Source organism: Dipteris shenzhenensis, chromosome 30 (genome assembly GCF_047967505.1).
Source record: "Dipteris shenzhenensis isolate YYH24624 ecotype China chromosome 30, Dip_SZ_1.0, whole genome shotgun sequence".
Lineage (NCBI taxonomy): Eukaryota > Viridiplantae > Streptophyta > Polypodiopsida > Gleicheniales > Dipteridaceae > Dipteris > Dipteris shenzhenensis.
The window spans coordinates 43,616,732-43,644,316 of NC_141625.1; the positions used below are offsets into that span (position 1 = coordinate 43,616,732).

Consider the following 27,585-nt stretch of genomic DNA (forward strand, 5'->3'; position numbering starts at 1 on the left):
TTTAGACGTGGATAGTTTGGAGCTTGCTGCTGTTTGAAGATCGCTATTTGCAGGCATTTTGAGCTGAGATGTCAATAGTTTCGGATACCGTCATAGTCCATATTCCACCCACCATTACTACATCGCACATGGATGAAACCATCGCATGTGTCTTGATCGTGAGATGATTGTGCATGTAACATCAGAGCACAAAGCTTTTGGAGCTGACAAATTTACTGTTAGAAGGTGTGGACAGTTCGGGTGCAACTAAAGCAGTTCAAGAAGGCAATCCGAAGGCCTGGCCCGTCTGGGACGTACGCAAGAAGACTATTGCAGGTGTGGACAGCAAGGGAACTTATTGAAGAAGGCATCATAGCAGCCTCCCTTCTCTTCTTTCCCCAGCCACCCTATCTGTTGAAGAAGGCATCATAGCAGCCTCCCTTCTCTTCTTGCCCCAGCCACCCTATCTGTTCTTCTTTCCCATCCCCCCTCCCTTTCACAAGAGCTAGTTCTCCACCCCTCTGAGAGGACTAGTTTGTTCGAGATGGCTGAGAAACTAGTCACAATCCCCATTCTACCCACCTTTCCTTTTGACCACATCAATTAGCTGGCAACAACTAAGGGATTTGAAGAGTGGTGATGGAGTCTGTTCTTCAGTCTTATGACTCGGCCAACTTCATCCTTGTTACAGAGAATGTTGCAATCCTTACGAAAATGGAGGCGGAGACAATGTCCCAGCTCTGGCATTGGATAGTGCTCATGTTTGTTCCGTTAAATAGGTAGATTTGCTCTCTGATGGCTGGAACACATACTGCAGCAAACTCTCTCCCAGTCTTCTTCTATTGCTGCGAATTTCTTCTACTGCTTGCCCACGCCTCCTAGATTGCTGTGTCCAGCCCCGAATCCCTGTCCCTTGTTTGCTCTAGGCATTGTATAGGCTAAGTTTATCCAGAAATATGCTTGAGGTTAATTCTGGCTGGTTCTTTCAAGATCTATGCTCCCTCTTTTTGTTGTGAGGAGGAGGTCTAAGTGTCATGATTGATACTTATGTGTAGGCTAAAAAATATTTGTTATAGTGTCTGCTCATCTCAGTTGAACATGGCAAGCTGTTTGCATGATACTGACGATCTTACATGTTGAGGTTCAGGGAACTGAGTCCAAAAGTTATAGTACTCACAAAGGGTGTTCTTTACCGTGAGCTTATCATGCTGTCCCAAGAATTTGTGCTTTACATTGATATTCTTACACATTAATGGTCTGGAGACTGAGATGTCATCACCAAGGTTAAGTTGCAGTGCATTCTTTGCTTTAAGAGGTCTTGTGGGGTTTTATATGTGGCTGTGTTAGAACTTTGCTTTGTTAATGTTGCGCCAGCTTGTATCTTTGGAATTCTGTTGCAGGTTATCATCCTTAGAACAGCTGCTAACATCTAAATGTTAGATTGTTTGTTTAGTGTCTAAACCATAAGCTGCATTTTGTATTGTAAAAAGTTTGCAAAGCCTTCGAATCGTTTACATTATTTTCCTCTAACTTACAGCATGTAGCTGTACATTGACTTAACAGAAATTGTCTTGCTTCATGAGCTGACACTTGGACTCTTCAGGAGACAATGTCATGCCAAAGCATCTCATAAAGGCATAGAAAGGGTGAGAAAAGGCTGTTTATGGAGGTTTGGAGGGGCAAATGGCTTGAAATCCTTACGCAGTCTTGCCAAAAGATCAACAATTGAAGTGTGATGTCTTTGCACAGTATTGTCTAGCTTGAGAGCATTTATCCATTCGGTATGTCCAAAATCAGTGAAAAATGGCTCTAAAAGCTAGGGAAGTGTGAAAATGACCATATATGGTTAATTTGTTAGGGGAAATGGACTTGAAACCTTAAACATGCTTTCAACAAGACCCTTAAGACGAGTGTGTCCTGCTCATTTGCCGACTTTAGGACTCCCACCCATTTCGTTGCCCAATTGAGTGGAAAATTGCTCTAAACGCTAGGAAAATGGGAAGAAAGACAACATGTGGTTGTTTTAGAGAATCCAATGGATTTGGAATCTGTAGGCCTTGTTCACTTTCTTCCTCATGGGAGGACCCTTATCCATCTATTATGGCCATTCCATTGAAAAACGGCTCCAAAAGCATAGAGACTGTAAAAAAAGACCATGTATGGTTGATTTGGAAGCATTATCAAAGACCTCAAGCTCCAAGAGGTCCACCCCCCCCGGATCAGATTGCTTAGAGGTGGGGGTCAAGGCCTACACATTGATGACCTGGGCCTACAAGGTGGGATTGGAGTGCTTTGTACCGTCTAGATTTCTCGCCTTCTAAACTCCCCTCCAAGTCTAGCAAGTTGGAAATATTGTTAAACACCATGCTTTGACTCATCAGCCCATCACAAAGGCCGTGGAATCAGTTCTCAGGTTCCGTTTTTCTTTATTGACTCAATCTCCGCCTGCATGGCTTTCTTTCATGTCTCTTGAGAAAACGTTTCTTTCACTGAGGACAGTTCCTCGTCTCGCAGGATTTGAGATATCAAGGCATGGTTTCTCCAACCAAGGTGTCTCTTCCGAGGCTTTGTCTTTACCATGTTGTGATCTGTGAGGCCCCTCCTCGTTGAGTGACTTGGGAGGGACATCCGTCACTTCAACATCTCGCAAGGTCTCCATTAACCACCTAGAAACTTGGCGAGAGCTCCGAGTCTCCTCCTCCTTCTCGGGCTCAATCGTAGCTTCTAGATCATCTTTTGGTACCTGCTTTGCCTCAGGGGCAAGAACCTTCATAACCACTTGGGCTCTCCAAGAGCTTGTGGCTCCTCGACCACGGAAGACGCTACTTGCCCATCAAAGATCACGCCCATGTTGATCACAATGGGGTCGTGCGACTTGTAACTCTTAGACTAAGAGTTGTATCCAACAAAAACCAGCTTTTGCGATTTTGCGTCCATCTTTCCCCTCTGATTCTTGGGAATATGGACATAAGAATCGAAGCCAAGCTCTTGGATCTAAGACACATAAGGCTTTTAACCAAAATATGCCTCTAAAGGAGTTACCTTCGAGACAACGGTTGTTGGAGAACGACTGTCGTTGCCACTGCTTATCCCCAAAGACAACGGGGAGTGCTCCAGATTTGTTTTTTTTTCCCTTTTAACCACTCCATTCTTGGACGGAGTTCCTGTGTTTGCAAGCTCCTTTTTCAGCACAAAATCTTTCCAAATAATGTGAACAGAACTTAGCTTCTTTATCAGCCCAGAGAGTTTTGATGGACAGCCCAGGTTCTCTCTCAACTAGAGCACACCACTCTGGAAACCGTGGAAAGGTCAAATCTTTCCGAGGCAAGAAATATACACATGTGAATCTACGGAAATCATCAATCAGCAGCATTAAGAAAAGATCTCCATCTAGATTCGGGGATCTTTATGAGACCACAGAGATCCGTGTGGATCATCAGGGTTCGCGAAGCCCGCTTGTCAGCTTGGTTTGGAAATATCTCTCTATGCTGCTTCCCTTGGATGCAAGAACTGTAATTCTCTTGCTTGCTGCCCACATCGGGCGATTCATCCACAATGTTCTCTTGGACAGCTTGCCGCAGTGAATCCACGCTTAGGTGGCCATACTTGTAATGCCACAAGTCGGTGATAGAGGTTTTGTGATGGAAGAGAGGGCCGTGAGCTTGTACAAGCCATTTTCCACCAAGCCATCACACAACTTGGTCGGTTGCTTTGTCCCTGATGGCAATAAAATCTTCATCAAATTCCACACGTGTGTCAAGCTCACACCCCTCATGTATTGAGAGCAAATGAAAGCCGACCGATGGTAAAACGATACCTAAGGAATGCTTGCCCCCTTTGTCATCCGGAATGATCTCAGGCCTTCCCTCTCCACAAATTGTAATTGTAGAACTATTGATGAGCACGTTACATGACTCAAATTGAAAGTCCTAGAACTCTACCGAGGATAGAGTCATGTGCAATGCACCAGTATTAAGGATCTACACCCTTGACTCATCAACTTCCTCCTGAAGAAGATGAAGAATCCATGACCTGCAAATGAACAAAGGTGGGGGTGACAGTAATCGGTACCCTTGCCTTGATTTCTTTGAGGCCAATCCCTCTAGTAGTGGCCCTTCTGGCAACATTACATTCTTTCAAGGCCTCTTTCTTTGCATCAGTCTTCTTCTCTGAGGATGTGGATGAAGAAGAGTTGTGCCTTTGTTCTATCCTTTGTTCTGTAGGCAGCTAAAGCCTTTGTTTCTCTATGTTTTGGAGGGTTTTGGAAACGTTCCTCTTGATGAAGCACCATAGGCACAATTTGTTCCCACGTAAGAGTGTTCAACCTCCCATTGGTGATAAGGGAAGAGTAGAAAGATGAAAATTGGGATGATAGAAGGGACAAGAGCGTGATGGCCATGTCCTTTGAAGAGATCTCCTTTCTTGCCTTGAGTATCTCTTGTTGAAGCGATTGCAGTTTGTTGATATGCTTCGGGATGGTAGTAGACTTGGCGGAATTCAACACTGTGATCTTTATTCGAGGGAGACTTGCTTCATTAGGGACACTCTGTTGTAGAGAGATGCCTAATGCTCCCAAATCCATGCCTTGTGTTTGACGTGGTTGATAACTTGAGGAGTGCGATTCAGATTAGGGTTTTCAGCCCCAGGTGCTCCAGGTCTGCTGCAAACTAATCCAGGGAGCCAACACATTGCTGTAAATCGCTCCATGAGGCCCAGATTCTACTGCGAATTGATCCAAGTGGTCCACTGTCTGCTGCGATTTGCCCAACAGCCCCTCTATTCGTAGCAAATTGATTGCAGGGTGGTTTTGGGAGTCCTAGGAGAGCACTAAAATCAGCTCCAAGACTCCCAAAACCACCCTGCAATCAATTTGCCGCCAATAGAGGGGCTGTTGGGCAAATGCAGCAGACAGTAGATCACATGCACGCGCACACGCACACACACACACACACATATATATATAGAGAGAGAGAGAGAATGAACCCAGAAACATGCCCCAACTCAGCCGACATATCTTTGGAGCATAAACATAGCCTGCACATGCCCAAAGCCCTACGTGAGTGTGTGTGTGTGTGTGAAGGAGTGTGTGTGTGTGTGTGTGTGTGTGTGTGTGTGTGTGTTGGGTTCAGTGTGTGGGAGACTTCCCATCTTGTAAATTCATGAGAATATAGATACACTGGATTTTACCAAAAAAGTGTGTTGGGTTCAGTGTGTGTGTGTGAGTGTGTGTGTGTGTGTGTCGTGAGCGTGAGCGCTTGGAGAGAGAGGAGATCAGGTCGTCAGAGCCCCGTCCAGCTCCCCCGTCTGCCCGTACACCTGTACGGCTGCCGTACAGGTGCCGTACGTCAGTACGGACAGCCCGTACGACCATGCTGCTCCGTCTGCACATCCTGCGTGAATTCGCTTCAACCCTGCGTGTGTGTGCGTCGATATCGTTTCTTCTTTCTGAAACTTTATTTTGTGCATCCGTACACTTCCGTTCATTTCAGTCAGTTTCGCCTTCCATCAGCATCTCCGTCTCTCACTAGTAACCCTGTACCATCCTCTTCCGTACGTTTGTACGGCCACCGTACGGCGTCCGTACGTTTCGCACTTTTCTGTACAAACCTAGCTTTCCCGTACGTTCAGAATACTTTTGGGGCTTTCAACCGGTGTTTTCCCTAGCTGTGTTTTCCGCCAACTCCTACCTATCCTTTTGCTCTCTCCTTACCAGTTCTACACTTCCTCTTCTCTCTTGCGGGCTTCCTCTGATTTTCCTTTGGGACTGGTTTTTTTGGCTTTCGCCACCCTCTTACACGTACTTCATCCTCGAGCTCCTTTTCTTACCAAGTCATGGCAGAGTATTCATATGAAAAAACATTTCAAAAGGAGTGCTCGGCTCCCTGCAAGAAGCAAAAGCAGGTTGAGGGTCAGCATGACCCGATGCATGACACGATTGAGGCTCAACTAGTATATGATGTAATGCATGAAGGATTTGCAGATACAAGAAAAGAGTGGAAAGACTCGGTTCCTTCAGTTGGCCTCATGGTTGAGGTCGATGAAATTGTGGATCCAGTCAGAGAGTATGCCAAGAATGCAGTCATATTATTCTTTCCAAGCCGGATGCCACCTGCTGCAGAAATAGGCAACTGGCTGACACGCACATTGGCTGGCTCTTTTGTTCATAAAGTACATTATGCAGCCAGGGGCTTTTTCGAGGTTATCATCGTGGATGAGATCCACAGACAAATGCTTTTGGAACATTCACCTCTCTTTTTTGGGCAGCAAATGGTGCATGTCTTGCCATGGTCTCCCACAAGGGACTTTCAGGCTTTAATCCGACACAGATGCCCAGTCTGGGTTGAAGTTGTTGATTTTCCCCAATGCATGGCCTCACTTTTGCCTAAAATTGCAGCCTCTTTAGGTAAAGTGGTCTGCCCACCACGGCCAAATGGTAATTCAAACATTTCAAAAGGAGCGCTCGGCTCCCTGCAAGAAGCAAAAGCAAGTTGAGGGTCAGCATGACCCGATGCATGACACGATTGAGGCTCAACTAGTATATGATGTAATGCATGAAGGATTTGCAGATACGAGAAAAGAGTGGAAAGACTCGGTTCCTTCAGTTGGCCTCATGGTTGAGGTCGATGAAATTGTGGATCCAATCAAAGAGTATGCCAAGAATGCAGTCATATTATTCTTTCCAAGCCGGATGCCACCTGCTGCAGAAATAGGCAACTGGCTGACACGCACATTGGCTGGCTCTATTGTTCGTAAAGTACATTCTGCAGCCAAGGGCTTTTTCCAGGTTATCATGGTGGATGAGATCCACAGACAAATGCTTTTGGAGAATTCACCTCTCTTTTTTGGGCAGCAAATGGTGCATGTCTTGCCATGGTCTCCCACAAGGGACTTTCAGGCTTTAATCCGACACAGATGCCCAGTCTAGGTTGAAGTTGTTGATTTTTCCCAATGCATGGCCTCACTTTTGCCTAAAATTGCAGCCTCTTTAGGTAAAGTGGTCTGCCCACCACGGCCAAATGGTAATTCAAACAAATTTTGCATTCTCTGGGATACAGATAATCCCACACCTGTAAGAAATCCTAGATTTACTATATTTAGAACTGTGCTAAGGAATAGAAAAGAGACTGAGATAGCAGAGAACAAGGAATAACTGTATTGCTTGAATGTCTGTAGGGTGGATGTGATTGTCATCCATACAATTTGGTCTCTCTTATATAGAGAGTGAAGAGTCACACATGAAAAGGTGTGTACTCCAAAGGGTATGTGCATGAAGAGGTGTGTACCCCTTGTGAAGGGTGTGACCCTTGATGAGAGGGTACATTACAATAGGAATGTCTCTTCATTAGAATGTCTCTTGTGAAGGGTTATGCCTCATTAGGAAGTGTCCCGTCGAAAGGGCAAGTGTCCCGTCGAAAGGTCATACCCTTCCACAAGTGTCCATTCATTAAACCATCCATAAGTCTAGAAAGAGAAAGGAATACGTCACAGATCGTGACATCCCCTCCCACTCAAAAGAAGACCCGGGTGGAGATAATGAACTGATGTAGAAAATATCATGGTAGATGCTGAAAATACTGCTGTAACAGATCAGGGTACTACTGTAAGTCTTCATCAGACTGCCAAGTAGCGTCGGAGTCGTCCAGATCTCCCCAAAGAACAAGGAATTCCGTGATAAGTCGATGTCGAGTCTCTTGCTGTCGATGGTTCAGAACACGCTCAGGAATAAGGAGAACATAATCGTCTTCGATTTCTGGGACATAATCATCTGCAGGAGGAACTGCTTCATCGCCTGGAATGTACGTCTTTAGCCAAGAAATATGAAATGTTGGATGGATTTTACCCCATGATGGTGGTAATTCCAATTTATAACTTAAAGGTGAATTTTTCTTGACGATCCGGAAAGGTCCATAGTATCTTGGTCGCAACTTAGGAAACACAGACTTAACCGTCTTATAGCGATGTGGGGCTACAAATAATAGCACCATGTCACCAGTGTTAAATTCCAGGTGACGTCTATGTTTGTTGGCAGACCGTTGATACCGCTCTTGCGCTTTTCGCATATGATCCCTGACTTGCAGTAGAATGTCTTGCATTTCTTGAACCAGTTGATCAGCTAGGGCCACTCGATGTTGAAGTACAAAATTTGTTGGTACAATCGGAGTGTGTCCATAAGCTGCTTGGAATGGAGTCATGCTGATGGCACTATGGAAAGAGTTATTATAAGCAAACTCAAGGAGTGGTAGATACTCTTCCCAGGCTGCGAGGCGTGACTGAACATAATGCCGAAGCATTTCTTCCAGAACTTGGTTGACTCTTTCAGTCTGGCCATCTGATTCTGGGTGGTAAGCTGAACTGAACAGTAGAGTAGTTCCCAAAGATTCGAACAGTGAAATCCAGAAGTGACTGGTAAACTTAGGATCTCTGTCGGATATGATATTCTTGGGCAATCCATGGTGTCGGAAGATGTGTTGTATAAAGAGTTTGGCTATGTCCGGGGCCTGTGCACTGCTTTTGCAAGCAACAAAGTGTGCCAATTTGGACAAGCGATCAACAATTACCATAATCTGAGTGTTACCTCTGGAGGATTGTGGTAGAGTTGTAATGAAATCCATGGAAATACTTTCCCACCTTTCAGTTGGAACTGGAAGAGGCTGAAGAAGTCCTGTTGGAAGTCGTCGACTTGCTTTCATTTGTTGACAAGATAAGCAAGATGTAACCATTTTGATGACGTCTCTTTTCATCTGAGGCCAGTAGTATGTTGCACTGAGTAACCGATAAGTCTTATTGATGCCTGGATGGGCAGCATAAGGAACTACATGATGCTCTTTTAACAAAAGACGTCGAACATCCTGGTCATGTGGTACACAGACGCGATCTTGATAATACAGAAGGTCGTCCGTATAAGAATAGGATGAGAAAATCTTTTGTTCGGAAGTCGAAGGTTGATCTTTGGAAAGAACCTTTACTGCTGTGCCAAAGTCTTTATCATTGAAATACTTTCCTTTGAATGAATTCGGAACATCCACAGATAATGTAGAGATTACCATGGCTGATGCTAGAGGTAACCTGCTGAGAGCATCTGCAACTACATTGCGTAGTCCTGGTTATGTACTCAATGGTCATGTGAAAGTTGGCCAAAAACTCAACCCAGCGCGCTTGTCGAGCGTTCATGACTGGCTGAGTAAAGATATACTTGAGAGAGTGATGGTCTGTCTTGACCACAGAGTCGGCACCCATGAGATAATGTTTCCAAGAGCGATAAGCATGTACAACATCAAGAAACTCCTTATCATAGACCGGATATCGGGTTTGGATATCAGAATGTTTATGGCTGTCAAAAGCAATAACTCTGCCGTCTTGCATCAAGACTGCTCCTGTAGCGATGTCGGAAGCGTCGGTCATGACCTCAAATGGAAGATTTGGGTCAGCAATAGCCATAACTGGTGTGGTAGTGAGTGCTTGCTTGAGTTGTTGGAAACTATACTCTGTTTCGGGAAGCCACTGAAAAATTGCTGTGCTTTTCAATAATTCGGACATAGGAGCTGCGATTTCGGAAAACTGATAGACCTTTGTATGGTAAAAGTTTGCCAATCCGAGAAAAGAGCGGACATCATGAACATTCTTAGGAGTAGGCCAGTTTCGGATTACCTCGACCTTCTTGGGGTCCACAGAGATACCTTGAGCAGAAATAACATGTCCCAAATATTCAAGTTGGGTCTTGAAGAACTCACTCTTCTCAATGTTGATGTAGAGAGAATTTGCGCGGAGAACTTAAAAAACTTGGTGAAGATGTTGTTTATGCTCAAGTAGGGATCTGCTGAAAACAAGGATGTCATCGAGGTAAACGATGACGAACTTATCAAGGAAAGGCCTGAAAATGTCGTTCATTAATGTCATGAATGTGGCCGGAGCATTGTTTAACCCAAAAGGCATGACCAAACATTCATAGTGTCCATACTTTGTTCGAAAAGCTGTCTTGTACTCATCGCCTTCTCGTATACGAATTTGATGATAACCTGAACGAAGATCAATCTTGGAGAAGTGTGTTGCATGTAGAAGTTGATCGAAGAGGTCATCAATGCGAAGCAATGGATACTTGTTTTTGATAGTGAGCTTGTTGAGGGCTCGATAGTCGATGCAGAGGCGCATAGACTTGTTCTTTTTTTCCACAAGTAGTACAGGAGATCCGAAAGGACTACGACTGGGCCGAATGTGACCTTTGTCGAGTAGCTCGGTGACCTGTCTTTGGATTTCTTCATTTTGAGTGTGAGAAACCCGATAAGGAGGTTTCGACGGTGGATTACTGCCGGGAATAAGCTCGATTGGGTGATCCACTGGTCGTCGAGGTGGTAACTGCTTTGGCAATTCCTGTGGAAAAAGATCCAGGTAGGGCTGGAAAAAAGGTTGGTTGAGGTATTCAGGAGAATCCTTTGTTGGTGTCTCCTCTACTACCGTAACCAACAGAAGTGAAGTCATTGCTTGGCGTTTACGAACCCACTTCTTTACTTGTAGGGCAGAGGCAACTGGAGTGGAAGGAGAGTCCCTAGAACCAGTTAGCTCAATAAGTTTTCCCTGGTGGACAAACTGGATAGTATGGTTGCGAAAACCGATTGATGGATCATAGTCGTAGAGCCATTGTTGTCCGAGTATGACATCGTACCGAGAAAGAGGCATAATGTCAAAATTTAACTTATCCGTATAATGTTGGATGCGAAAAGACAAGTTTTTGATCCTGGTGTTGTACAAGAAAGTAGTTCCATTTGCGAGTTCCATCTGATAGTCCATGAGGCTAGGACTGGTGGTCAACCGAAGTTTATCGACCACAGAACTGGCTAGGAAATTATGAGAACAGCCACTGTCGATGAGGATGGTGACCGTTGTTCCACGAATCGATCCTTGAAAACAAAGTACTTGAGTGGCCAGGGAAGGTTCGGGGTTGCTGGCAAGGCTCAGGTGGATGGTATTCGCCATTCGAACAGCTTTGCCTTTCTTGTCTTGTGCTGAGGTAGCATCTTCTTTTTGGGAAGTGCTAGGTTCCATATTAGAATTTTGCTTTGGTCGCTTGGGACAATCGAACCATCTATGGTCGCCTGTACAGATGGTACAAAGTCCTTTTGAGCTGGAGTTGTTCTTCTTGTCAGTGGCCGCACCTTTATGTCGGGGATGTCGGTAATGACTTTGTGAAGAAGAAGAAACACGATCCTTGGGGGAGTGCTTCTGTTGGAATCCAGCAAATGATTTCTGAGGCTTCTGGGGATCTTGAGACTGTCGCTGACCTTGATTACCGAAGTTTTTTCGAAACCTGGTGTTATCTTGAGAGCGAGCACCTTTGGCCATAGGAGAGTTCTGTGTGCGATTAGCACTCTGCTTCCCTGTGTTTAGGAAATCTGTAATGCGCTCTGCGTAAGCAATAGCGCCATCTGTGGTGGTGATATTTGCTTTAAGAACATCAATGCGTAACGAGGGATTTAGGCCTGAGATGAAAGCATGAAGGCAATCATCCTCAGTTAGACCATCAATCTCCAGCACCAATGTGGTGAACTGAGAGATGTAGGAAGACAGGGAACCCGTTTGCTCCAACTGTCGGAGTTTTGAACGTGCTTGGAAGTCCGCATTGGCAGGTACAAACTGCTTACGGAGCACGTGTTCAAAACGTTCCCATGTTAACACACTTTTTCCGTCCTTTAAGCATCTTTGCCACCATAGAAATGCTGTATCCTTCAGGAGGGAGGCTGCCAAGGCGATCTTTTTGCCTTCCGTGAGGTCAACAGTGTCAAAATACATGCGGATTTTAGCGAGCCATTAGTCAACAGTTCGGCGATTACGTTGACCAGTGTAGGCTTCCGGAAGTTTGACGTCAAGTCGTTTAGTTTTGGAAGCTTGAAGTAATCGGTAGAGAGTACGCAGTTCAGTGTTTTCTACCTCTGGTGGGAAAGAGTCCGCATCGTCGTCGGGTTGCGTCACGTCGTCCTCTGTATGTGCTGGACTTCGAGAATCTTGGAGTTGTTGAACTTTTTGAACCAGGTCGAAGATGCTGTCCTGAAGCTGAGATATTTGAAGTTGTAATAGAGATTCACTTTGGACATTGCCTTCAGGGGTCTTTTTGGGACTTGATTCTTTAATCTCTGGAGAGGCTTCACGCGAGCGGTGCGACATGTCGGAAATCCCTGTGAGAAAAGCGCGAACTTGCGCTCTAGTTTGTACCATTCCGGAAAGAGGATTCAGGCTGCTCCCTCAGGTTGCTCATATTGGAGGGGGCAGGCGAGGCAGGATGGAACCACCCGTGGAAATCTGGTAAGGGAGGTCCTGTCAGAGGTAACACTGGAGATTCTGAAAAAGGTGTTACTACTCGTGATAAGACAGGGGTAGGTAGCAGAGTCCACGGATCTGAAAAAGAGTAAGGAGCTGCTGACGGAAGAGGAGGATATCTAGGAGAGGGAGTGCCTTCAGAATGTAAATACTGATGTGGAGAAGGTACAACCTGTAGAGGAGGATATCTGGGAGCTGAAGGAGGTGGAGAGTACCCTGGGGATGCCGAAGGTGAAGGGTAAAACTCTCTCCAAAAATGAACAGCAAACTCCTGAGGAATATCGTGTTCCGGATATCTTCGTGTCTCGTGGAACACAACCTGTACTGTGCTGAGGAAATAATGTAACTGAGGTGCCTCACGCAGAAGGTAGAGGATGTGATCCAAGTCACTTGGAGGGCACGTGACACAGAAGACCCAAGATGCAAAGGCTCCAAAATGGGCTGGCTGTGCAATTTGAACACGATATTGTGTAGTAGCAGGTGCCTGAGGTGTCCTTGAATGGCCGGGTGAATTACCAGGGGTTTCCATGCTTTAATGTGGATTCTTTCATTTGCTGTAATTTGTTAAAGAGAATCCGTAAAAAGCAGATTGGAAAGACTCCACCTGGCAATACTTTAATCTGCCAAGTGATTGCGTAGAAGAAGGCTGCAAATCGTTGTCCGGAGGTCCATGTTGCAGTGTTTTGCGAAGCAGTGCTCGAGGCTTGTCTGGTCCGGGCTGTCAACGGGCTGTCTTCATCGCGAGAATAGTTGCAACTGGTGCTGAAATGGCAGGGTAAAAATGGCGAAACAAGGAGAGGGCAGCAGGCTGTCACTGGCGAGGCTTAGAGCATTGCCCAGGGCGGGACTGCGCAGGGGGGGGGGGGCTGGCGAGGCCAATCAAATGCGCAGGGGCTGGCGCAGGACTGTGGGCAGTACGGCACAGGCTGGTGCAGGGGTGCGCAGGAATGTCCGTACTGTGCTGGTGTTGCGCAGGGCTGGGGCCAGGAATTTCGTACGGTGCAGGCTGGCTGTCCGTACAGCTGTACGGTTGTACGGCTGTACGGCAGGCTTGCGGAGGCTGTACGGCAGGGCAGCGAAAAGACGTACAGATTGTACGGAATCACTGCGCAGGAAGGTACGGAAGAGGCGCAGGGCTGTACGGCTGGCTGCGCAGGCAGGTACCGAAGGATGGCGCAGGGCTGTACGGCTGCTGCGCAGGCTGTACGGCTGGCTGCGCAGAAGGGTACGGAAGTCCGTACAGTTTTTGTTTTTCGTTGAAGGAGAGGCTGCGACTTTTCGCTAGGGCTGCCTAAAGGGTTAGTTGCCCCAAAATTTTAAATGGGGGTTTAGTTTAACCCTAGGGTAGTTAGGGTAAACCTAGGGGTAGGGGATGGGTTTAATTTTTGTCCCTTTTTTACCCCTCTAGGTACCCTTTTGTAGGTACTTGGGGCCTAGGAGGTGTGCCTATTCGAAGGGGTGTGACCCTTGGAATAGGTGCACCTGTTCATGAGGGGATATGTCCCTATTGTTAAAAGGGGTGTGACCCTGCATGAATAGGTATATCCCTTTGCCCACGATGGGGTATGTCCCATGAGTGAGGAGTCGAGACTCGTCACCAAAAGGTGTGTCCCATGGTGGAAAAGGTGTGTCCCTTGGTTTTGGGACAGCCCAAGCACCTGAAAGGACACGATTTTGGTCGTGTCCATTCACATCAACTTGTGATGTGAGGGAGATGGAGAGGCCAGGATGACTTTAGGCGTTTAAAAATTTTACGCTCATCCTCTCCATCTCTTCCATGCACAATGTGCACGGATGTCCTTCTAGCAGCAAAAATGTATCAGATCAGCACTAGAAGGTGGGGGGCATTTCCTGCAGGCAGGAGCGAATTTTGCTCTGATACCACTGTAAGAAATCCTAGATTTACTATATTTAGAACTGTGCTAAGGAACAGAAAAGAGACTGAGATAGCAGAGAACAAGGAATAACTGTATTGCTTGAATGTCTGTAGGGTGGATGTGATTGTCATCCATACAATTTGGCCTCTCTTATATAGAGAGTGAAGAGTCACACATGAAAAGGTGTGTACTCCAAAGGGTATGTGCATGAAGAGGTGTGTACCCCTTGTGAAGGGTGTGACCCTTGATGAGAGGGTACATTACAATAGGAATGTCTCTTCATTAGAATGTCTCTTGTGAAGGGTTATGCCTCATTAGGAAGTGTCCCGTCGAAAGGGCAAGTGTCCCGTCGAAAGGTCATACCCTTCCACAAGTGTCCATTCATTAAACCATCCATAAGTCTAGAAAGAGAAAGGAATACGTCACAGATCGTGACAACACCGGACTCTTACTCAGTCACGGTGAATAATGTGAACATGGGGAGTGCATTTTATAAACTCAAATGGGGTTTATTTGCAAGGGCCTGTTTTAACTGCAAAAAGTTTGGACACATGGCTTCACAGTGTCCACTGAACCCACATAAAATGCCTCATGTCACCTTGCCAGTCCACATGCCCACTAAAGATGCTCCTACTCCAATTGCCAACAAAAATAAAAGCAGTAGACAGCATTCTGGGAGTCAGGATAAAGGCAAAGATTCAGTAGCTACCAATGCGAATCTCACTTCGCATTCACCTCCTGCTACTCAATCCTTGCCCAAAGGAAAGCAACCCTCAACTGATGGCTGGCAGAGCCCAAGAAAGGTTATTTCTGCTCGAAGAATTCCACCCCCCCGCACTTGGAATGGTGCATCTTCTAGCGGAAACACTCCAGAGATCAATACAGGAATTGGGATTACATGGGCTGCAGTAACAGCCAGCAGAACACTCTTCCCTGAAGAAGAGGTTGCTGCTTTGCTGTCTACTTCTCAGGCGACTACTTCTTCTCAGGGGCGAGGCCTCGACCCTGAGATAGAAATGCAAGGCTGACCTCATACATTTTGCTGCTGTACATAGTTGTTACATTACTATAAATATCTGTATATATGACTGCTCACATCACCTGTTTTACACTCAATGTCCAGGGCATGTGTGACAGTAGGAAATGGAAATCTGTGTGGCTGTACATCAACAGATTTCAGCCTGACATAGTGGCACTACAAGAGCACAACCAACATATTTATGCAGGCAAGACAAGACACTATTGTGGGTATGACATTTTCTATGCTGGGGAGCACTCTTTCTCAGGGGTTGTCCTTCTGATCAAACATGAGCTTCAACCAGTCATTGCATTAAATGACAACAAAGGCAGATGGCTTGTTCTCCAATGCATTATTAGAGGAGAGGTGTTTGAATTTGCTTCAGTTTATGCACCTCAGTCATCTCGAGACAGAACTGTAATTTGGGATGCTATGCAACAATACCCGTGGAGATCTCATGCCTCATATGTGGGGATTTCAATAATGCTCCACAATAGGGAGACAACACTTCCAGCCACGATCATATGTTATCTCCTGAAAGGCATGCCTGGTCTCAACTACTTTTGCATTTGGATCTAGTTGACCTTTGGAAGGAATTGCAGCCTTTGTCACCGGGCTACACTTTTCAACATAATGCTCTTTCCGCTTATCAGGCACGACTGGATCGTTGGTATAGTGTTGCTCCCAAACAAAATGGGGATTTCGCATGCAAAATGTGGATTGACTATGCCTTTGTGCATTCAGACCATGCACCACTATGGCCGCGGTTATCTTTTCATAAGATGCCAGATGATAGATTGCCACAAAGGCGACATTTAGTCATCAACAACAGTTATTTGCAACATGCTGAATTCAAGGCAATGCTTACTGAAGCAGCTCATTGTCTTTCCTCTAGCAGCCATCTTCATGCTGATGATGCCTGGGCTTCTTTTATTTCTAAAATGCAAATGGTGATTAGAGCTTATGGCAAGTCTTACATGAAGACTCTGAGGGAAACCATTGCTCAGGCCAAGTCTACTTGTCAAGACCTCACTGAACTCAGTCATCATCATTCGTTGTCCATGCATGAGCAAACCACATTATGTCAGGCTAGACATTGTCTTAAACTAAATGATCACAAGAAACTGGCAAAATGGGAGACTAGAGCAAGACAAAGAGCCTTCACAGATAAAGGTTGCTCTTCCAAAGAAATTTTCAAGAGTTTGCATCAGAGGAGAATCAAAACAGAAATTTGCAAAGTGCTTATGCCTGATGGATCCTGGACTACTTCACGGTCACAGCTTGCCTCTGTTTGTATGCATCACTTCTCTCAGCAATTTGGCTCTGCAGCTCCTCCCTCGCAACAAGTTTTGCTTGCAGGAAATTTACTGTTGCAAAATGTTTCTCCAATCATTTCCCCTACTCAAGCTTTGGAATTGGAGGAACCCTTTACTGAGAGGGAACTGTCAGATGCCATCAAATCATGTGGCAGATGGAAATCCCCCGGATGGGATGGTTTAACAATCGAGTTTTTTCTAGCATACTGGCCTATTTTGAAGCATCCATTACTATCTATGGTGAATGCTGCATGGCAACATCAGAAAATGCCAGACACATGGAAGAGAGGTCTTGTTAAACTCCTTCCTAAAAAACAAATTTGTGAGTCTTTGGCAGACTGGAGACCTATCACTCTTATGCCCGTAATTTACAAAGTCACTACCAATATGATTGTTGCTCGGCTAAAGGGGTTTTTACATGATGGGTTGCATCCTGCGCAATATGGCTTTGTCCCGCGTAGGCATATCACCGATAACATTGCTAATGCCTACATTGGAATTGAATATGCCAAATACACACAGCAGGATGTTTGGTTATTGCAAGTTGATATTGCCAAAGCTTTTGATACAGTTCAGTGGGATTTCATTTCATCGACTATGCAGGCTTTGGGTTTTGGCACAAAAATGCAGCAACTCATCAATTGGCTATATCAAGATAGTGAAGCTTCCTGCATACTTTCAGGAGATATTTCTCCATCCTGGACTCTTGCTTGCTCTGTCAGACAAGGATGTCCACTGAGTGCTTTACTTTTTGCCATAGCCACTCATCCACTGCTTCGATATCTGGATCACCTCTTGGACACTGACCAGCTACACGGTTTGGAGATCCTTGGCAGTCGAAGCATGATTGCTCAAGCATATGCTGATGATTCATTCTTTACTCCAAAAAATACTCGCGCTGATCTGTCCATGATTATGCATGCTCTTTCTACATATGGATTGGCTGCTAGCCTTCGGGTAAATTTTCAAAAATCGAAATTGTTGCCTTTACATGCATAGGACTGACACAACCTTTTGTGGCCTGGGGAAATTGTCCCTGCTTCTCAATTCATTTGACATCTTGGTTATCCTTCAGGCTGGGGACTCACCCGTTCACAACAAACTGATTGGGTGCTAGTCAAGTTGAGGGCAAAACTTGAATATTGGAAGCTTGCAACTTGGCCATTACATGTTCGTCTATGAATTACACAATCCATTTTGATAGCATACATACAATTTTATCTGCCTCTCACTATGTTCACTAAGGCAGATTTGGTTTCATTTATGTCAGCTATCATGGAACTTTTCTGGCGTTCAAAACATGGCAAGAAAAGTCTCAGATTACTCTCCATGCATCGTCTCTGTTCTCCAAAGATGCACGGGGGTCTGAACATTCTCAATATTCAAATGCATTTACTTGCTCACAGGGGGAAAATGATGATGCAGTTTCTACAAGGAGATCAGCCTTGGGCTTTTATGATTCGCTCTCTTTTATTACATCTTCATACATCTGCTTTTGGGAATTGGCAGCCTACTCAGTGGGAATTTTTATTTGGCTCTATCCAAGGCAAGATCAGAGGATGCCCTTTTGTCTCTTCTCTGCTTCTTGATTGGAAACACATTCTATCCCACTTGGAATGGAAAGGCAGGGACTCTCTCTCGGGCAACTCTTTGAGGGTAGAGAATCTCTTTTGGTCTAAAGTATTCCACCCACCTTTGGCCATACAAGAACCCCGACGTTCTTATTTTCTCTCCTTCAAAGGCATTTCATCTGTGGCGGATGTACTTCAGGATGATGGCACAATTCTATCTTTTTCTTTGGCTGCTCGCAAATATGGCTTGGGAGCTCATTATCGTCCTTTATGGCATAAAATTTCAGCAATGCTCCAACCGTACTTGCCGGTACCTCATTTAGAAATCCAGCATCGGCTTGAGGATTGGATTATACGCTCTCCTTCCTCATATGTCCGTCCTTTGAAGCTTTCACATATCACAGTGTCATCATTGTATAGAGTGTTATTACCTCCACCTTGGATTTCCAACAGAGCAAATACTGTTTGGCATATGGATCGTCCAATGAAGTGGTGGAGAAAAAGGCTGCGTCTCCTTTGGCATTACAAAGTCCCTCTTCGACAACAGCTTTTCCTAAGGCGAGTTCTCCTTGGCATTTTTCCATATGGACAGTTACTCGCACACAGACATATTGCTTCAGCTGTTTGTCATAGATGCTCGCACTCTACTGAATCAGTGCTCCACATCTTTTGGTCCTGTCCAAATACTTTTGATCTCATTGCTCTCATCAGACAGAGGCTTCGACAGCGATTTCCTACTGTTACTTTTGGTAGATTTTTCTAGTTGTTTGGATTTCATCCCCAGAGACAGGGTTTTGATTTATTTTTTGTATGGGTGCGATATTGGACCCTATGGACTTTATGGATGGATAGAAATCATAGAGTCTTTGGTGATCCACTATTTTCATCCTTTCTTTTTTTCAAACGATCTCTGCAACAATCATTCTACGATTGTTTTTAGACTCGTTTGATTGATCAGGATGTGTATACAACCTATACTGAGATCTTTTCTTGAGTAGTAGCTACTTCGTTTTTGAAGCAGCTATGAATGTAATTATTCTATAGAAATACAAGATTCCTTCTCACAAAAAAAAAAGTGTGTGTGTGTGTGTGGTGTGTGTGGTGTGTGTGTGTGGTGTGTGTGTGTAGTGTGTGTGTGTTGGTGTCGAGAGAGAGGTTCTGCTGAGGTCGAGCTGCTCCAGCCTGCGCCGCCTGCTCCAGCCTGCGCCGCCCGCTCCAGCCTGCGCCGCCTGTTCCCCCTGTGCCGCCCTGCTCCAGCTCGCGCTGCCCTGCTCCTGCTTGTGCCGCCCTGCTTCAGTCTGCTTACCCTACGCAGCCTGCTCCCTTCTATCGCCTCTTTTGCTGCTGTACACTCAGCCCTCCCCTGCCCCTCCCTTCCCTGTGAATCCTCCGCTGTTTTCTCCTTGTTCCTTCCTGCTTCTGAGCCTAACTACTTCTGTTTTATATCCCCTACCCTTCACTTTCTGGTCTCTTCTCCCTCTCTATGGCTTCAGATGCTACTATGTTAACGACCTATGTGCGCAAGGAGCGCACACAGGAGGTTAAAAGACGCTGTCCTGATATCATTTCAGATGCAAGTATGGACGCAGAGGCCCAATATGTCTTTGATACTCTCAAGGATGACTTCCTTCAATCTCGCCAGGATTGGAGTAAGCCTGTTCCCCAAGTTACTTATAAATTGCAGCTACCATCCTTGGTACAGCCACTTAAGAAGCTTGCCCACACTGCAGTCATTATCTTTATTCCGGGAAAGATACCATCTGCCAATGATGTTGCGCAATGGATTCAGTCCATCCTCGGAGGCTCTTTTGTGGAGGGAGTGTACTTTGCCTCTCGTGGGTTTTATGAAGTTCACCTCACTGATGCTTTGCAGAAACAGCGTGTACTTGAATTCTCTCCTTTATTTTATGGCCGGCAAATGGTGCATGCTATGCCATGGTCCCCTAACAAGGACTATCAAAGTCTCATTCGGCATCATTGTCCTGTTTGGGTGGAGGTGGTTAATTTCCCAGACTATATGCGAGAAGAATTGCCAGGATTGGCTGCTGCACTGGGCCAAGTTATCTGCCCTCCTCGCCCGGCTGGGAATCATAATAGATTCTGTATATTGTGGGACACGGATACCCCTACTCTCCCCTCCATTGCAGTGGAGGTTGAAGGTTTGCCAATGGGGCAAAAGTACTTTGAATTGAAATGGGGAATTTTTGCAGGTGCTTGTTTTTCATGCCATAAGTATGGGCATTTGGCCTCTGAATGCCCTACTGTCCTGCATCCTCCTCCAGCCACTGCCATACCTCCTCCAATGGTTCAGCCAGCTCATAAGCAAGAAACTATTGGGTCTAAGAATCCGGATTTGCAGGTGCTTGCTTCACATATCATAAGTTTGGCCACCTAGCCTCACAGTGCCCTGCAGTCCTGCATCAGCTCCCACCTACAGCTATTGCTCCAGAAAATACTTCCCTTCCAACTTATGGTCCGGCGCCTAAGGCTATGCCTAGCAAGTTGGGTGATGTGGCATCTAAATCTCTCCCTCCCAAAGAAAATGTGGTTCAGGTTTCAGCCAAGCAAAAGGATAAGGAAAAGGGCAAAATTTCAAAATCTCCTACCTCTCCCCAAGGTGCCTGGCAGCAACCCAAAAAGGTATTTGCGCTCAAGCCACAACCGTTACAATCTCGCCATTGGGATGCCTCTACTTCCACCCCTGGTCAGGCCTCTACCCCTGCTGATAGCCTCACTTCTCAACTGTGGGTTGATGTGCTCAGGAAGGGCATCCCTGTATGTGACAATGATGAGGATTATAGAGCTAATGATCCAGAAGGCCAGGTGGACCTCGATGTCATGGCTGAGCCCTGACAACTTATACTTTTACTATGCTTTTTGGTTCGGCTGTACATATCTTCTATGTCTACTTCAATCACTTGTATTACATACAATGTTCAAAGTCTTTGTAATGTCAATAAGTGGAGACTTTTTTGGCACTATGTACATAGAATGCACCCCGATGTAATTTCTTTACAGCAACACAACCAACACTTCTTGGCCGGCCAGCAAGGCCACTTTGCTGGTTATGACATATTTTATGCTGGTACAATGCACTTTTCGGGGGTATGCATGCTGGTGAAACATGATATGCAGCCCACGGTTGCTTACAATGACCCCCAGGGTCGCTGGATGGTGATCAGATGCATCTATCATGCTGATCTTTATGAAATAGCATCTGTCTATGCCTCTCAAACTTCTGCAACAAGAGCTCAAATGTGGGCCTCACTAAAACAATATCCATGGCTGTCTAATGCCTTTTTGTGTGGAGACTTTAATAACTCGCCTACCATCCAAGATAACACCACTCATCGTTCTCACATGATCCCCACTAAGCTTCGACATTGGGAGGATATGCTTTCTTTCTTGCATGCAGAAGATTTATGGCTCTCAACAAGGGATAGAGATATGGGCTATACATACCGTCACAATGCCTTTACTCATTACTGGGCTCTGAAACCCCTTTTGGATAAGGGCTGCTCCTCCAAAGCCGTCTTTAAAAGCCTGCATGCGGATAGGCAAAAGGAGGATATTTGCAGGATCAAGCAAGATGATTGCACCTGGACCACCTCCAAATCAGAATTAAATTCGCAATGCTCTAGTCATTTCCAGCATCTCTTTTCTCCTCAGCCTGATCATTCAATGCAAGTGAATGCAGCTAGGTCTCAATTTCTTATGCATGTTCAGCCTATATTGTCTCCGGAACAGGCTCATGCATTGGAGCAGCCTTTTATGCTTAATGAACTAGCTTTGAGTCATTTACGTAAAGGCAGCTCTCCTGGTTGGGATGGATTGACTGTTGAATTTTTCCGTGCATTTTGGGGTGATCTCAAGAACACTCTGCTTCTTATGATCAATCATGCTTGGGCAGAACAATCTCTTCCTCCTTCTTGGAAACATGGCCTTGTCAAATTGATCCCCAAAAAAAGGTTGTGTGAGACAATGGCTGATTGACGGCCCATATCTCTTATGCCAATCATTTACAAACTCATTGCCAAAATGATTGCCACCAGGGTTCGATTTATCTTGCAAGCAGGACTTCATCCCAGGCAGTATGTGTTTGTTCCCAGAAGACAAATTACTGACAATATCTCCAATGCTTTGCTTGCAATTGAGTATGCCAAATATTCTAACCAAGATGTTCTCATTCTGCAAGTGGACATTGCGAAAGCATTTGATACTGTCCATTGGGATTTTATTTCTCAGACTATGCATAAATTGGGATTTGGCCCTCGGCTGGTCCATATTATTTACTGGTTCTATTCTCATGCCACCGCGCAGTGTTTGCTTGGTGGTGGGTTGTCAAGAACATGGACTATGACCCGTTCAATGAGACAGGGTTGCCCTCTTAGTTCGCTACTGTATGCCATTGCTACTCATCCGTCATTGTTGCATATGGACCATCTTGCAGATACAGGGCAGCTTCATGGCTTGCAAATTCCAGGGGCACAGCGGTTTCTTGCACAGGCATATGCTGATGATTCATATTTCATGCCCAGGAATTCTCAAAATGATCTCTCTCATTTGATGCATACTCTGATTTGGCATAGCTGCTTGACTGCATATTAACTTTTAGAAATCAAATCTTCTAGCATTGAAAGAAGCTGATTGGCATGCACTTCTCTGGCCAGGCCACATTATCTCTTCCCATACTATTGTGAGGCATTTAGGGTATCCCATTGGCTGGAATATCACCCCTCAACAACAGCTCAAATGGGTGCTTCAAAAGATAAACAAGAAGCTGGAATACTGGCATTTGTCCACTTGGCCTCTACATGTTCGACTTCGGATAGTACAGTCTATCATTATGGCATAAGTGCAATTTTATCTGCCTCTTCTTCCCTGGTCTTTTAAGCATTTGGCTTCCTATATGTCCCAGGCTATGGAGATATTTTGGAAAAGCAAATCTCACAAAAAGGCCTTGCGACTACTTCCCATGCAGTCTGTTTGTTCTCCTAAGACTCATGGGGGATTGAATATTCTCAATCTTCAGTTTCATATGTTGGCAAGAAAGAGCACTATGATTGCTGATTTTTTTCAGCAAAAACAGCCATGGGCTATTATGCTAGCAGCTATGTGTGGAAACATGACGTCCCATGCATATGGGCATTGGATTACAGATCACTGGGAAGCAGTCATGACCACATTTCAGAAGAAAATTCCTGGTTGTCCTGTTTCTACTGCTTTTATTCATGATTGGAAGAGAATTCTCTCTTATGCTAAATGGTCAGGTGCTTCTTCCCATCATGGTAATTCTCTTCGCTTGGAAAGCATCCATTGGAGCAAGGTGTTTGAATCGCCTCTTGCTTTATAGGCTCCTATTAAAGCATATAATCTTATGAAATTGGGCATAAGATTTGTCGGAGATGTTGTGGATCAACATGGTTATGTGCTTTCATTTCCACAAGCTTGCACGACATTCCCCTTGGGTCTGCATCATAGGCCCATTTGGAGAATACTTACAATTATGTTGCAGCCATTTGTTCCTGTTCCTCCACTGTTTGTACAGGACAGATTACTGGACTGGAATCTGACTTCCTTATCTCCCGCTACCTGTTCACTTTCAATGCATAATCTAGCCTCCTCGATGGTCTACAGATTTCTTCTTCCACCGCCATGGATTGATAAGCATGCCAACACTCTTTGGAATTTGGATAGGCCTTTATCTTGGTGGCAATCACAACTCAAGAAAATTTGGAAAGCTAAATTGCCATTGAAACAGAGGCTTTTCTTTTGGAGATGTATAGTGGGAGCTTTTCCCATTGGGGTGAAATTGGCAGCACGTCGCATTGCTTCCCCTTCCTGCCCCCGTTGCTCTCATCACCGTGAGACAGTTCCCCATTTGTTATGGTCTTGCCCGCACTCTCAGATATTGATCACTCATGTCTCTCATTTGCTGCGGCTTCGGTTTCCCTCTATCAGATTCGGGAAACTCTTCTGGATGTTTGGATGCTCCTCATCTCAGATGTCTCCATTCCTCCTTTTCTTCCACTGGGCTCGTTTTTGGGTACTATGGACTATTTGGACACACAGATTGCATTCTAGGATGGGACAACAGTTTCCTCAGGCATATGCTTTCTTCAGAATGTCCCTCAAGCAATCTTTATATGATAGTTATGCTGCGAGGGACTTGGATGCTACTAGCCTTGAAGTGTTTTTTGACTGTTTTTGAGTTCTTCCATTAGGCTCTCTTTTGGAGTCTAATGTCATGTACATTGATTTCATGTTAATAATATAGTTACGGGTTTCACCAAAAAAAACAAAAAAAGTGTGTGTGTGTGTGTTTGCATTTGCAGAGCTCTTCTCTCTGATGATGTTTGGACCTCTTCTTCTCGAGCACACCAAAAAAAAAAAAGTGTGTGTGTGTGTGTTGCTACAGCTTGTGTACATCACTTTGCTTCTCAATTTGGGAATGTAGATCCACCCTCACAGGAAGTTATTCCAGCTAGGCAACATTTATTACAGCATGTCACTCCTATTCTCTCTCCAGCACAGGCTTAAGTGATGCTGTTGAAACATGTGGTAGATCGAAACCTCCTGGCTGGGATGGTCTCACTGTTGAATTTTTCCTCGCATATTGGAATCTCTTCAAGGCTCCTTTGCTACAGATGATAAACAGTGCTTGGCAAAATCAACACATGCCGGATTCCTGGAAGAAAGGGCTTGTAAAGCTTCTGCCCAAGAAGTCAATCTGTGAATCATTGGCTGATTGGAGGCCTATCACTCTTATGCTTGTCATTTATAAGATCATCACCAAAATGGTGGTTGATCGTATCAAAGAATATTTGCATGATGCCCTTCATCCAGCACAATATGGCTTTATTCCTTGTAGGCATATCACTAACAATATTGCAAATGCTTATGTTGGGATTGAATATGCCAAGTATACAGAGCAGGATATTCTCTTGTTGCAAGTTGACATTACCAAGGCTTTTGACCCCATTCAATGGCATTTCATTGTGCAAACTATGCAAGCTTTGGGTTTTGGTCAGAAATTGCAGCATGTTATCTATTGGCTCTATAGTGACACTAAAGCTACATGCATATTGTCAGGAGATATTTCAGAAATGTGGACACTCTATTGTTCAGTCCGCCATGATTGTCCTCTTAGTGCCATCTTATATGCCATAGCCACTCATCCCATGCTTCAGTATATGGATCATTTGGTGGCGACTGACATGTTACATGGCTTGGAGATTCCTATGGTTGCTCAGGCTTATGTAGATTCTTTTTTTGTGCCACGAAACACTAAAAGGGATCTCTCCATGCTTATGCAAGCTCTTTCTTTATATGGGCTGGCTGTTGGCCTTCATGTGAATTTTCAGAAATCTCGCCCATTGCCCTTGCACTCAAAAGACTGGCATAGTCTTGTATGGCCAGGGGAAATTCTCTTCCCCACTCAGCTAGTACGCCATCTTGGTTATCCTCTTGGGTGGAAGATTACTCATCGTCAACAAATTGATTGGGTCCTTGCCAAATTAAAGAAAAAGATTGAATATCGGAACCTGGCTACTTGGCCTCTACATGTTCGGCTCCGAATTGCTCAATCTATCTTGGTGGCATATATTCAATTTTAATTGCCTTTCATCTTCTTTACCAGGGCACATCTTACTTCCTTTATGTCCACTATTATGGAAAAAATTTGGCGTTCAAAACATGGCAGGAAAACTTCCTTTACAGCAGTTATGTTCGTTGCTCCAGCTGTTTGTCGACGTTGTTTGGCACCCAGGGAGTCTGTGTCTCATATTTTTTGGCGTTGCCCTAACACATGTGACTTCATCGGCATTCTTCGGAAAAGATTGTGTTTGCATTTTCCTCATACTACTTTCGGCAGGTTCTTCTGGCTTTTTGGGATTTATCCTCGCCGACCGGAGTTTGACTTGTTCTTTTCATGGGTTCGTTACTAGGCAATTTGGACTCTCTGGAAAGATAGAAACCACAGAGTCTATGGTGATTCTTGTTTTTCTACTTTCGTTTTCTTTCGTCGCTCTTTACAGCAATCTCTATTTCATTGCCTGCAAACTCACTACATAGAGTATGATGTATATTTGTCCTACAGTCATATTTTTTCTTGATGTATTTTCCAGCTATCTAGTTTGGGATTGTAGGAAGAGGTGTAACAATCCTAAGAAAATCAACATATACATGGTAAAGGTCCAATTCAAGAGAAGCATCTAAAGTGGAAGGACCAGGAAGAGATTCATTCAATAGCTTTGAAGCAGATTGAAAAGATACAGGAATCCAGTAAGCAAAAGGAGGAATGGTGACTAGTTACACCCGTGTTATGGGAAGCCTCACAAAATTCTCTCAGAACAAGCGCAGCCCCACTAGTAGATACATAGGTAAGTTCCACAACTCATGTTGATGTTAACGGTATTGAATTGAAAGTTTTTTTATGTGGACAATTGATAACTTTGAAGAAGGAAAAGGTGAAAATTCTTGTAGACCGGTTGTTATGGATGGTCCCAAAAATTAAAAGAAGGTTACCCAAAGAACTAATATAGCCCCATGGCCAGTATAGACCCCCAAGAGTTTATATCACCAAGCAACCTATTCAAGGATATGCTAATTGCATGCCGTGCTCAACCTGAGGATGTTGATTATATGATAGCAACGGTGAAGGTGTAGTATCATGGTTAGACTTTGGCAATGGTATTGTTAGATGGAGGTTCTAAAGTAAAGATTCTGCCTCAATATATGTTCAAAAGTTTGGAACTATCCGGCTTGGAGCCTGCCCCGCCGCATGGCAGATCAAAGAAGATTCAGCCGCACCGCCGATAGGTACCATACGTAATCAAGTGATCCATATTTAGGGAATGATGTTCTATATGTACTTTGACATCCCATTTTGGTATAGTTACTTTGTAATCCAAAAAAGTTTTCACCCAAACAAAAAAAAATGGTCTGTAGGAGAGATCATGATGTATATTTGTCCTACACTGAGATTTTCTCTTGATGGACTCTTTCACCTTGCCAGGTTTCTGGGATAGCTATCTTGTAATATAAAGCATTCAAAGTTTTCACTAAAAAAAATTGTGTGTGTGGTGTGTGTGAGAGAGAGAGAGAATCCCAAAACATATCCAGAGTTTCTTTTACGGAAAAAAAAGTGTGTGAGTGAGTGTGTGTATGTAAATCCCAAAACATATCCAAAGAAGAAAAGGGGTCGTACGATGCCCACCTTCCTACACTTGCAGGCCAGAGGGCCAGAGGGCCAACAGCTCCACTATCTCTAATGGTAAATTCAGCCATCGACTCTGTCTGCTCTTCAACTCTCCCATGCTCCTCAGCAGTCCTCATCTCATCTAGCTTGCCTGTAATTGTTGTTGCGAGTGAAAGGAAAAAAATGGGCTTTGAAAACACCTACATCACAGGGAAGATCCAATTGACAACTATCGTGTTGCAAGAATACACTGATTTTCCTGTAAAACCACTTTAAAAAACATTGTACTTCTTAGATTACCTACTACTTGCATCCA

At 44.7% G+C, this 27,585-nt stretch overlaps 1 protein-coding gene across 2 annotated transcripts in view; it reads right to left on the bottom strand.

The window, feature by feature from the left end:
* LOC147882172 (SEC14 cytosolic factor family protein / phosphoglyceride transfer family protein) overlaps window positions 1-27,585 on the bottom strand; it is a 168,909-nt gene that overhangs the window by 114,972 nt on the left and 26,352 nt on the right. For both annotated transcript variants that reach the window (XM_087402027.1, XM_087402026.1), the window contains exon 3: window positions 27,288-27,469. In XM_087402027.1, the coding sequence (XP_087258153.1) occupies window positions 27,288-27,469 (182 nt within the window). The remainder of the gene's footprint in view (window positions 1-27,287; window positions 27,470-27,585) is intronic.